This window comes from Megalops cyprinoides, chromosome 7 (genome assembly GCF_013368585.1).
Source record: "Megalops cyprinoides isolate fMegCyp1 chromosome 7, fMegCyp1.pri, whole genome shotgun sequence".
NCBI classification, from domain to species: domain Eukaryota; kingdom Metazoa; phylum Chordata; class Actinopteri; order Elopiformes; family Megalopidae; genus Megalops; species Megalops cyprinoides.
The window spans coordinates 36,263,885-36,277,333 of NC_050589.1; the positions used below are offsets into that span (position 1 = coordinate 36,263,885).

The 13,449-nt window shown below is 44.1% G+C and overlaps 1 protein-coding gene across 1 annotated transcript in view; it reads right to left on the reverse strand.

Moving 5' to 3' along the window:
* Positions 1-1,647: 1,647 nt before the first annotated feature.
* rbms2b (RNA binding motif, single stranded interacting protein 2b) overlaps positions 1,648-13,449 on the reverse strand; it is a 28,778-nt gene continuing 16,976 nt past the window's right edge. Inside the window, exons 3-14 of the mRNA XM_036533984.1 lie at positions 11,382-11,440; positions 11,030-11,121; positions 6,650-6,807; positions 6,119-6,198; positions 5,850-5,959; positions 5,290-5,336; positions 4,789-4,882; positions 4,035-4,085; positions 3,374-3,484; positions 2,765-2,845; positions 2,134-2,218; positions 1,648-1,803 (exon numbers count right to left, since the gene is read on the reverse strand). Coding sequence (XP_036389877.1) covers positions 2,141-2,218; positions 2,765-2,845; positions 3,374-3,484; positions 4,035-4,085; positions 4,789-4,882; positions 5,290-5,336; positions 5,850-5,959; positions 6,119-6,198; positions 6,650-6,807; positions 11,030-11,121; positions 11,382-11,440 — 961 coding nt within the window. The 3' untranslated portion in view covers positions 1,648-1,803; positions 2,134-2,140. The remainder of the gene's footprint in view (positions 1,804-2,133; positions 2,219-2,764; positions 2,846-3,373; positions 3,485-4,034; positions 4,086-4,788; positions 4,883-5,289; positions 5,337-5,849; positions 5,960-6,118; positions 6,199-6,649; positions 6,808-11,029; positions 11,122-11,381; positions 11,441-13,449) is intronic.

A 13,449-nucleotide genomic window follows, 5' to 3' on the forward strand; every position in this document is an offset into this window, starting at 1 on the left:
TCGCCATTTCAATCCCGCTGCTGTTTGCAGAACAAGACAGCAAAAGCAGCAATGTTTCCATACAGTTAACGCTGGCGAGTTGTCCACTACTGCCTTAATATACCATAAAATTCCAAAAACAGAATCTTCAAACTACGTTTCAACAGAATTTTTATTAACCTATATAAACTGACAGGCCCACATTTGAAGTTTGGTGGCACAAGATGTCTTTGTTTTTTAAGACTGGACAGTCTGAAATTTCTGGTGAACCCATTTCTGTTCACAGTTCCAAAAAGAGCTCAAGCTGCAATTTTCAGAAAACATACACCAGCCCTGCAAGTTCATTATCTATCTGCGATCTACTATGCTCTGTGTAGTTCAGTGTGATGTACCATTGAACTTTTGCACCAGGAAGTTGATTACAGCTGTTTCTTGGACCATAAACATCTGTCTCAAAAGGGATGTGTTCCCATTTGTTTTCCATACAGTCAAGCTAGCAGGTCCTTTTCAGAATAGGGGTTCTTCCACCAGGAGGATAAGATGCCTACTACTGTTTTTGGAGATTTTCATATCATGTTGTAAATAATCTACATCATACTTCAAGCCCCCAAATCTACAAAAGTTATAATTGACTGTAACACTACAGGTTACTCATTCAGTGACTGTTGACTGCCTGCATTCAGTTCAATGCAACTAAATTAAAATTTTTAAAACTATTTAATGTTGAATTGCCCACCCCTCTTGATCACAAAACCATAATATCCACCAATCCAAGCAGAAATGTCAGCTCATAATTAGCTAAAATATTAATTTTTGTTTTTTTCAATATCTAAAAACTTCAATAGAACTTTGATTCTTATCCAGAGAGGAAGCCAGCTGTTTTATATTAATGTAAAGTATTTAAATACTTTGTTAAATAGACGAATGTTAAATAATACTCTGTAATATGTTTCCTCGTTTTTTTGCTCGAAAGATAATTTATGACAGAATATAAATAGTAAAATATTTTGATTGTCTTTTGCTCTTTATAAAAATACTCTTGGTATATTTGAGGGTTAAATTATGAGTTAAAAAGAGATGACATATTGCCTATTTATTTAGGAACCCTAAACTTGCTAAATGCTATTGCTAATTTCTAGCCTTCAGCTGTGATGCCAACAATCTTGTGGAAGCTGCTTAGATCTGTGTTCATTTGGACTAGATTGGAAGTAGTAGTTTTAAGCGGTTTGTTGAATTGTTTTTTCTTATAGTCTTTTTAAGCACATAAAAAAATTAAAGTTAAACCATTGCAAAATCAGAAAAAAAATGTATTGATCAGTGAGTTTCTGAATCTGTACAAAAATTGTTCAGCTGTTGCTCATAAAACATTTTTTAAAAAGCAGACATGACAAAAACAAAAAAAATGAAAGTTTGCATATTTTACAAAAAGAAAAAAAGAAAAACGTAGAACGACACATTGTGTTGTAACTTTCTTTTCCTTGCTTCATTCTGGTTCTCCAGAATGGTTTTAAAAATATTTTTTTCATATTACGTGCACAAAAATAACACTTTTTCTGTTTTTTTCTTCTTTTTTCCATTTTTTCTGTTATCAAAATAGTGAAATTCTCCTATGCAGAATCCCCCATTGGTTGCTTGACTGTTGAACTAAAAAAAAAAAAAAACCTCTGTGGTGAAATGGGTGTTTCTCTTTAAAAAAGAAAGCTGTTCCTTTTGTCTTCCCTGTAATGTCCAGCGCGAGATTCCAGAGTTTGTACGTGGAGCCGAGGACCACCCTCAGAGGCGCTACAGCGGGTCTCTTCAGGGACGTACTTCCTGTAGGAACAGCTGAGGAAGGGGAGCAAATGCAAACACACACCTTTCAGAATGACTTTCACAGTAAACAAGCTGCATACACAAGTATGCACTACGAACACACACACATTATATATGTGCATATACATGAGAGGGGAAGAGAAACGGAGATGTATAGACCCAGAGCACGTGTAGATAAACATACTGTACATATGACAAGGGAAATGTACTAATTTGAACATCTTTTCTGCCTACATTTTTAAACTGTTATTAATCTTAATAGCACTGCAGAAAACAAAGTCATATTAACTCCAGCACAAACTCACACTCAAGCAAACACATGCACTCTCCCCCTAAACCCACCTCTGCTTCACTTGCTGTGCTGGTAGTAGGCTGTGTGTTCTGAGGGCGTCTCCATGGCAACCTGCTGTTGCTGCCCGCTGTTTTCCTACAGGCACAGGAAATAAGGGTGATCTTGTGTGGCGGCAACCCGCGTACAGCAGAGTACAGCTGACACCCCCCTTTAGGCTAGCTCAAATCCAACAGGCCAGGCTGCACCAATGCTACAGAATTTATTCAGGTGAGGAAAACTGCTTATTGTTACTGCTTCTGAATGTTAGTTCCCTCGTGTTTATGATGACAATGGCTTTATCTCCGAGTTGCTTATCAGTAAGTCACAGCATTCCTTAGCATAACCTCACTAACTGCCCATCTTACAGACCTGATAACATTAGGTGACAACTATGTCCTGAACTGAAATAATGTATGTACAAAGGCCTAGCAGTTTAAAGCAGTGGATGATCTACCCGCTCAATCAAGGTACAGTAGGCATTTCTCACCGGGATACAGGCACAGGTGCTCTGACAGCTTTTAACTGGACACAGCCTCTAGGCATTCTCTTGAACAATGAAGCCACAAGCTCATTTGGGTGCGAGACAGTCCATACACACTTATTCTAGTTAAGGAACAGAGAGGAAAACGATGGGCATCTTACCTCCACAGAGACACTAGAGGGAGGCACTGGGGTGTACTGTGGGATGTAGGTCCCTTGCATAGCTGTGTTGGCTGGCAGATACTGTGGTTTATTAAAGAAAAAAAAGGGACAGTGTTAGTACTAATCTACTACAGGTTTTATACAGCCATATTTGTTCTGTTTGTGTTATATCTACATCAATTATACACGGCTTCCATATCAAATCAGAGGCATAATTTATGGAGCTATTTTATTTTCTAGAAACATTATTTCAAGAACGCAGTGCTCCTTGGAGCTTAATGCCACAGAAAGCTTCCGCAATATGCAGTGAACACCGATGTCACTGTGGAATTAAGACCCTTAAAGTGAGACTCGGCCACCTGCTAAGTGGTTGTAAAGTGGTCAGTGTAAGCGCCACTTGCTAAGTAGTCGCTCGGCCCTCTGTGTTTGTATGGCACACCGTGCAGTCGCAATGCCATCAATGTTTGAGTGCTGCTTGTGGAGCAGTCGCAACGCGGTCATTTTGTGCGTGTGCGTGTATGAGACCGCGGCCGGTACATGATCGGCATCAGTGCACGGTCAGTGTGTGGTCAGTGCACGGTCAATGCACGGTCTGTCCAGGGAACCAACCGTGCCCGTGCTGCCCAGAGAGAGGTGGCTGAGCTGCTGTGTGATGGGGCCCATCATGGAGCTGGGCTGGATGGACATAGCGTGGTCCAACGTGGGGGCCAGGACCGTGCCCTGCGGACAAACAGGACAGTCGGAGACACACATGAGCACAGAGGCATACAGATGGACAGACAGACAGACAGACAAACGACTGCGAGAAAAGTCCTTGGACTTTTCAACATGAGCAAGCCGAGGCAAGCAGGCGCGCAGGCAGACAAATGGTGATAAGGCCACACACACAGACAGACATGCAAACACCGGTCAGCACAAGACAGACAAAGATGATGCAGCATACACAGACAGATGGACTGATACAACTGTGCATAAACTCACAAATGTAAGACTGCACGCACAGACTGAAATCAAGATCCAGAAAACAGACACCTGGGCAGACTTAACACAGCATACACAGCCAGATGGACAGATGCACAGTAGTGTAGCGTACAAAGATAGACAGGTTCACCTTCCCACACACAAAACAGACAAACAGCACACCAGGCAGATGGCCGTAGCAATGTCACATTCACATGCCGAGAGAGGAATAGGAATAGGAGGATGTCAGCAGAGAGAGAGACAGACAGCAAAACTCAGTGGAGAAGTGTGGATCTGTGCGGACGCTTACAGCTGGCTGCATGAGGTACGACTGGTGGTGCATCCAGGAGGGGCTGTGGACCTACAGCAGCAAAAGACGACAAAAATTAATATTCAAAAAGCCAATTTCCCTCCCATTGGTTTACTGGGGTGGAAGCGGGGGTGGGAGTCCTCTGAGGGGAGAGTTAAAGGGCCTAAAAATGAAGAAGTAAGTGTGGGACGTAACTCTGGAAAAAGAGGAACCTCAGGTCCTCAGGTTTGAACTGCCTTAACCCTCTAAAACTCTAGCCTAATGCAACATGTTGGTTCCCTTAAACACACAGTTCTGACCTACGCACTTGAAATTATTATTTATGTAATTGGGGGAGGGGACCTCATCCTGACCGAATCACAAGTCTGTCAGGTCAAGGTACATGTTTAAAATCTACTAAAAACAAGCACTGGTATGAAAAAGTTGTTCCCAGAGGAAAGGAAAATAAAAAAACAGAAACTTTATCTGACCACAGGACCACAATTAATTGGTTCATTGAAACCTGCGGCTACTCAAGGATTTTACAACAGTTTCTTAAGTAATATGAGTATAGGAGATGTCAGAAAACCAGCTGGCGTTCAGCGTGTAAAAACACAGGCGCAGGTCAAACGAGCTGAATTCACAGAAACACAGCAAGGGGAGCTAAGAACACTGAAATTGACTTCTGCCTGTTGTTTATGACTAGCTTCAGAGGCTGGGGGAAAAAAGTCACAGTTGCAGAGTGGGATTGATAGAGGGACACGTTTGCACTGACCTGGTAAGACGAGACGGGAGAATGCATATAGGGTGAGATGGAGGTCTGCGCGATCATTCGATTTGGGGCGATGCTGTATGGGGGCGAGTAAAACCTACAGGCACAGACACACACCACTAAACCATAAACCCACTTCTTGCAAAAACAAATATACAGGCACAGAGGTGCTCTTACTGCCTGTTGTCACAGAGATGTATAACTCTCCTTCAAAGATGAAACAGTTCTCCCTTTAATAATTATTAGGCATGCACTTTTCTTTGGATCTTGAAATTAATCCTAAGCATTTTCAAGGGAAATAGTATGTTAAAAACCCATGCAAGCTTGGGTTTTGTCTTCTCATTGAATCAGTAAAGGTGCATTTTCAGGAGCACAGTCTTGCAGTCACTTGAATGCTTGTTTTCTTCAAGCTATGAGCCTAGCTTTTTATACTCCCTTTGTGTACCGATTTTGTTTATTTACTGTAAATTTCTCTGGTGGCAGTCAAGAACGCTCCGTACTCACCCGTTCTGTAAAGCTGTTGTGGGGTCATATGTTAGCGTCATTCCTCCCTAAGAGCAAACACGCACAGATCACTGATGATAAGATCGTACTGAGTACACACCATATGGCCAAGAATATCCCAAACTTCAGCCGTTAAAAGCTCTGCTAGTGCTGAATTTATAATTCCATTTTGGAGTTTCATAAGCTCAATGTTACCACCTAGATCTCTGCTCAATCTACCACCCAAGGACTTTTCTCAAAAACTAGGAGTAACAACAGTATTCTTCCTTCATTTCAGTGACTGAGCTCATGCCATTTTAGTGTGTCATGTATAAATATTACAACACACGAAAAAGTGTTATTTAAACTTAAAGAACCCTAGAACAGTTACATTGAACAGGTGCCCTGATCTGTGAAACTAAACCCACTGATCTGCACACACTGAGGTCTAATCAATACAATAGCTGCATTTCAGTGACTGGACCACGTAATGATGTCATAAAAAGCATACATATGGGAATCAGTCGGGAGCCACATATACTCCATAACACACACCATGTCCATGTGCGAAGCCACCTTACCGTCTCGCCATCTCTGGTCCAGGGCCGCCCGTTTTGGAGGTACTTCCCCTGGTTCTGCCGCTTTTTCTGTCCTCCATCCGCAAACTTGCACAACAAGGGTTCTGTGGGCACTGTGAGGGAGGTTCAATATGTTAAATTAAATACAGCAAATACACAAATCGGTTATGGATACCAGGGCTGCTGGATTAAAAAAAATAATTATTTATATTTATATTATATTTTTATTAGAAAAATGAGAAAGATAGAGAAAACTGAATAAAATCTCTTGCCTGGTACTCCTGGTGGAGTCTTGATGTATTTGCCATTAAAATGCTGAATGATGGCTTCACACTTCTCTGTTGACTCCATCCTATAAAAACAGGTCATTTGGGGTCCATTATAATTCTAAGGCATAATAAAGTTATACTTACTGCTGAATGTGGACAATGCCGTGTACTCTCTCACAGAGCAATTTAAAATATGTTGTTGTTTGTAGCGAGCATAAACAAGCCAACAGCCCTAAGCTTAGTCTTTTTAACCATATGGCTCAGCTTCAGAAGCTTTAAGATGCTGACCCTGCTTTATCTTCTTTCATGCTACCATGCAAATCTAGTAATAGATCAAGGCTTCAAGGGTATAGCTAGCTTGTTATCCACGACTGAATTTTATGATCCAATCAAAAAACGCTGCTGTTCTCAGAGCTGCTGCTAAAAGATAATAATTCTGCCCTTAAACCCCCCCCCCCCCTTCCAAATCCAATGTGAGTGCTCATGTTCATTACCAGCAGTGGCCACATGAGGGCGACAGAGTGTGCAGCATACCTAGCAAAGCCCACACCACGGCTGGTCCCATTGGTGTCGCGCAGGATGCGGGTGGAGATGACCTGGCTGAAGGGCTTCAGCATGTTCTCCAGCTCCTGCTCGTCCATGGACAGCGGTAGGTTGGAGATGTACAGGTTTGTGGGGTCCTGCTCCTGTTGCTGGAGAGACACATGTGAGGGAGCATTTATTAGGCTGATATTTTAGCCCTGAATGAACATAAACAAGGAAGGGGGGTTTGCTTGACTTTGGGGGCAGATAGCATAATGTAAAAATTTCATTCAACAATTTACTCATTAAACCTACACTAATGGGAAACTAATGGTTTCACATAGTTATTTATTATAACAACTGCTTTATCCATTAAACTTGCTTTTGGGATAATTAATTTCCAATGAGACCACCGACAGACACCATCATTTTTCCCTTTCCACACAGCTGCATGAATCTGCAGGTCCATCCTGAATGAGCTCATTATGCACTAGTGTTGATAATGTGTGCTGGCAGGAACATGTAGGATGCTGGTAGATGTAGATATGGATCAAATTATAAAAACCACAGCTCCAAAGCATTGACTGAGAAAATTCAACCCGCATGCATGTTGGGTTGGTGTCAAGGGTGGGGCTGGGTGAGTTAAAGTGTCTTCCTGCAGTTTCGGTGTCTGTAAGGACAATAAAGATTCACCTGAGACTTTACAAGAGAGTTTTTGCTTTAACAAAAATAAACGCAAACAATATATTTCTAAGTATAGCTGCATTTCTAAGTCTCCAGTGGTCTGGGGAAGTATGCTGGAACTCACATTTAATGGCACTACACCATTTTTATTTTTTAGACAAGTATGAAAAGCAAAAGTAGGAAGTAATAAGCAAGAAATGTTAACCGATCTCTGCAGAACTACAGAGATTAAGGAGAAAGAGAAAGTGGAATCAGCCATGGCTCAAATTCAACATAAAAGTGAAACCATGAGTATCTGGAGACAGATAGGAAACCAGATAGAGCTGGAGAGGAGACAGACAGACAGAGAGAGTGAGTGAGTGAGTGAGTGAGGAAGAGAGAGATAGGAAAGTAACGGAAAGACAAAGACAGTGAGAGTGAGAGACAGAAAAATAAGAGCAAGAGAGAAACTGATAGAGAGAGAGGGAGTGACAAAAAGAGAAAGTGATAGGGAGAGGGAGAAAGAAAAAAGAGGAAGTGATAGAGAGGGGGGAGCAAGAGAAAGATACTGATAGGGAGAGAGAGAGAAAGGGAGAAAGCGAGATGGAGAGGAAAAACAGAAAAAGGAGAGAGTATGAAGGGGTTGAGAAGGATGAGGAGAGCATTGAGAGAGAAAGGAGACAGGTAAAAAAAAAAAAGTCACATGTCAACAGGCTTGTTGTGCTTAAGTTCAGCTCCCCAAGCAAGTCCCTTCTTCTCTTGGACATGGTCAGTAGAAGTACGTGTATGCTCAAAAGAGTTCCCATTATGGTCACTTACACCCAGCTGGCCTGGTTTAACACCGCTGACCATTTCCATTCCATTAAGGTCACAACTTACAACAGGGTCCTTAATGTGAGTGGTTGGCCGAGAGCACACAGCATGTGACAAACCAAATTCAAGGTACCACAGTGGTTAAGGAGAGTGAACTTGCAACCAGAGGGCTGCAGATTTGATTCCTAGGGGGACATAGCCCATGTTCACTTGGGTAAGCAACCTGGAAATCTTAAGTGCAAATATCCAGCTGTGTAAACAGATGAAATGTTTATTCTATAAAAGGCTTCGTGGATAACCCGGCCAAGGGTGCTGGATAAGCAGATAAATAATTTAAATGTAACGTTGTACAGTGCGCCCCGCTCCTTTGGATGTCCTGTGGAAACAGCGGGCCGTTTTGAGGACTCGGTATTAAAGTTTCTCCTCCAGCTGACCACAGTGCTTCTTTTCCACTGGTGCTGGAGAGCGTGACGCTCTGGCAGCCGCCCAGCTCCGCTGACGACGGCAGACCTCCACCCTGTTCCGGAAGGGTGGACGGAGGGGGGCTGGGGATTTTCTCTCAGAGAAACGTCCCCCTGCTGTGCGTGCTGCTGGATGTTGCAATCCCTGGCTGAGGCTTTAATGAGGGCGGGGGGGTGGGGATGGGGGGCGTGGGTGGCTGTCAGTTATGTGAGGACAAGAAAAGAACAGTGGACCTTTTTACACCCTCTGTGTGTGTGAGTGTGCGAGTGCATGTGTGTGCGTGAGCATGTGTGGGGTGGGGCAGCTCTCTCCCCCTTTCCCTGACTCAAACATCTCTCTCTCTCTCTCTCTCTCACTGAACATCATCCGTTATCTTCGTCTGCCCGGTCCTGATGAAAGGGGAGCTGCTTAATTCATGCTGAACCGGTCACGGTCACTGGGCACTTGCACACGTTCCTTTTGAGCAGCCGTGCCTTGTCTGAATTCCCCGGCCACTCTGGGAAGCATGCATGTGTTTGCGGGCCCCCTGGAGCGGGGCCGGGTTTAGTGATAGTTTGGGCGGGTTCTCCGCGCCCCTCTGTCCTGCTTAGCGCAGAGAGGGGCCTGCATGCTCACGGTCCCTGCTGCTACCGCTGTGATATTGACGCGGGCAAGCCTCCGAGAGAGGGAGAGGCGCAGGTTCCACGTCATGTAATGATACGCTGCTGTTTCTGTGAGTTTTAGTCCTCCATTTTCACTGGGGTGTGCGGTTCTGAGCGCAAGACAGCTGCTGTCGCCTTTCCTGAACACATTACACTGCATTAGAGCTGGCGAGGCATCGGTGAACGCCACCGTGACAACGGCACAAGGCTCCTGCTTCTGGAATGTTTCTTGAGCAAACCATGCTGTACCATCTTTTCCATTTAAGGCAACAGTGCTGTACATCTTTGTGGGCAGTAACTTTTTCTTTTTGGTTAGACTGAGCAAAAAATGACCCAAGTCTACATGAGGGCTGGGGTTACTCTATAAGAAAAAAAATCCTTGCGGCTCCTGGCTATTCAGCAGCCGAGCCGATCCTGCACTAATGAAGAGGAAGGATTGTGGAGGTGCCCTGCTGGCTGCAGGGCTGCGCAGAGCTGCGCAGAGGGGCCCATTGTCCCTGGTCCTTTCAGAGCAGGTGCTGAGGCACGCTCCCCAGGCTCTTTCAATAGGCAGCTCCAAATGGCACAGGGGGATATCAGCTTAATGAGACAGGAATCTCTTTCATGCGCAGGCGCCCGCAGGAAGCCCAGACAGCAAACAGATCAATGATAACTCCATGGTGCAGTTAACAGGGCATGCGCTGAGAGGGAGCCTTCGCTAGACCATTGTGTCCCAGCAGCAGTGTGGACCAGCGCTTAGGGAACCAGATGTGTATCCAGAAGACTGTACGTTTGAAACCTATGGTGAATAGCAGCTTCAGTAAAGCTCAAGCGGCATAAATGGGTAAAATATTAAAAAGCTATGCACATCACTCTGGAAAAGTACACCTGAGATGCTGACTGATTATTGTTCACACGACCACTGTAAGAAGAAACTTCGAACGGCACAGCTTGAGTAGTTTGAAAAAATGTTTCACAAGGAAGCTGTTGTCCTTGTACATTACTGAAAGACCATCTTGCTTAGCAGCACAATCTGTATTTCCCCTCTGTCTTTGGCCATGACATCCTCTTCCTCATTCTGTGTTTGGCAAGATTACAAATTATTCCCCCAAGGGCCTGAAAAAATGCTGATATCCTGAAAAATCAGCTGCCCAAGAAAGGCTGAATGTAAAGGATCTACTGTGCAATAAAAATAAACAGTACTTGTGTGCTTTATGGCCCCTTTATGGACCATATCACCCTTCCTCATTACCTTTACCTTAACAGCAAATATCCTGCAAGTAGAGACAGTGATTTGATACAAGAGCTCTGACTTTAACCCTAAAATAAGGTCATTGGTGGCATGAGCCAAATGGGTGTGTCTGTAAGGTTTCTCTTTGCCATCTCGGAGAGACACACGATCACCTTAAAAACAAACTGGGAAACAGTCCGTCTGTATGTGCACCTGAATATGCTGAGATAACACATACCCCATGTGAGTTAATGAGTTACGCCAGAACAATAGCGGCTTGAAATCCAACAGGCAGTCAACCAGGACAGTGCATAAAACAAACAGCTGTGTTGTGCTGGAGTTTCCCACTGGTGGACCTGTAAGCCTTTTTTACATTAAAAGCTAGCCATCTCTATACTACTTACTTCAGTACACACAAATGCCCTCATCCCAGACAAGCTCTTACATGAAGTAATGGGCTCAGAACTACTATATTGCCATTCTGGTCAAAGTGGTGTGGTTTGAGGGTTGAGCACACCAGCATACAAGTGTATTGTAAGGCTGTGAGTACCATCAAAAGGGTGGCGGGTAAGGACCAGGTGTGGGTACAATCCCAGCTCCTACCTTGGCCATCTGAGCCTGAACTCCGCTGCCCTTCAACGCCGCCACTGCCTTCTGCGCCGCGGCTGGACTGTCGAAGTCGACAAAGCCATACCCTGCAAAGGAGCACGAGGCACTTGTCATTACTGGAGCTGGAGGGGACACCACATGGACTGTCCATCTGAGACGCGCCGTTTACAGAGCGGCTTCTTCTCGTTACGTCCACATGTTTAAAATGAGGTTTACAAAAGAGCGAAGGGAAAAAACCACCTCGCTGGCCAGATGTTCAGTTACACAAAGCCAGAGTTGCCGGACTGGGGTGGACTTCACGCGGCACGTGGCCCCCATGCACGATACACCCCCCCAACTGACTCACCTTTGCACTTGTTGGTGGTCTTGTCCAGGATGGCCTTGGTGGACACAATCTTGCCATACCTTCAACACACAAACAATCAGTCGTACTTGTGAAAATGGAGACAGCCAGACACCAGAGTCTGCTGCTGCTGACACTTCTTAACATCTAACACACTTCGAAGGATTCATGCTTTATTGCGTACCCACCTGAAAGCAATTGTTCGATCATATTTGATTCAATATAGCGCTACACCAGAGAAATGGTGAACAGAACCCTTCACAAGGCACATAACATTCTTTTTTTTTTGATTAAGCATTCTTCTAGTTAACAACCCCGTTAATACAAACATAAGAAAGCCAAGAGTCTCACACAGGACACAGCCCCCCAAAACCCTGACCCCCAGAATCTAGCAAGGAGATACATGGTTCTCAAATCAAAATTTGAAAAATAAGAGGTTAAAATTATAGTTACAGTTTCATTATTACATTATTGGCATTTCAGCAGATGATCTTATCCAGAGCAACTCAATTACAGGTATTTACAATGTTATCCATTTATACAGCTGGATATTTACTGAGGCAACTGTGGGTTAAGTACTTTGCCCAAGGGTACAGCAGCAGCACCCCCATGGGGAATCGACCCGGCAACCTTTCAGTTACATGTCCTACTCCTTAACCACTAAGATACACTGCCACCATATTGTGTCTATACCGGAATAGCAAGCAATTTTAGATAGGGTTCATGTAGTAGTCCACAACCAATTTATTTCTACTTAATTAAGGGGTCTCAAGTGACATCACAGAAATCCAAACCAAGCTGGGCAATTGCATGGTGATGCAGGCAGAGGGAGTCTGGGGTGGGGGACGCTATAGGTGAATGCAACTACAGCATGTAATTTTTATTTCAACCAAGTGAAAATAGGCCCTTGGTGTAGAGGCACTGTTACAGAGCAGTACACACAAAATGACCACAACCCAAATGGCAAAAAATGTGTAATTTATCCCTGACAAAATGAACGCTGATGGTGTATCACCACATGGAGCATACCCAGAGTCCTCCCACCTCAAAAAGACAACAACATGAGCATTACATGCTCCAGATCTGTGAAGCTCAGAAATATCTAATCAGAGCAGAGCAGAACAGTGACCAAAACGGCACGTTGTTTTATAATGAGCAATACTGTTTGTTCAGATGCTGCTCTGCACTGCAGGATGACATAAACTGTCACTGTGGTCCTTAACCCGGAGATAAGCAGTGAGAGAATGTTCTGGACTGTACAGCAGTACTATAAATACTGCGTCTGTTGCCCTCGTCATGGGCCGCTCTCCTGGCCCTGCCTGCAGTGTAACCCGATCCCTCTCCCAGTCTGTCCTCAGGCTCCACCCCACTACCTTGCTTTCAGCCAATAAGCAGCAGCTCTGAGCACACACAGGGAAGGGCACACATAACCTCGGGATCCTAGCGCCCATGTCCATTCATGCTAACACTGCCACAGGCATGTATATAAGGGCAGTCACTGAGGTGTTTTTCAGTGTTACAATTATTTCCACTAAGACTATTAAGATTAATTTCTTGATCTTAGAGAAACAGCCTCACCCAGGGTCTGCTAATGTGTAACAGTATTTCTGCAAATTAAACCTTTCCTTAAATTTACAGCCCTCTCACCTCTAACGAGCGCTTCTTTACTGTAACAGTACATGCGGTGAAACAATCTACAATATACCATATGCACAAATTCAACAGAAAGAAGGAAATAGATAAAACGCAGTGGATCACCACTGACCTTGGTGATCATTAAACAGGTCTCAGTTTTTTTTTTTGCATTTGAGCAATATGAAGAGGTAAAACACAAATAGTTATGCCAGAGCAGAACAGCTGCCTGAGCAGTGTCAAAACCTGATGCAAGTTCAGAACACAGGAACTCTGACCATTACCCGCATTGCCCTGATAAAACATGCTCTCAGCTCTCTGTAAATGAACCGTTAAGCCTGGTTCATCTAAACAAGTGAATTACCAAACCAGAATGCAGCCCTTTTCCCCCCCTCGCAAATGCAGTACAAATCATATTTGTTGTCAGTGATGAGATTTC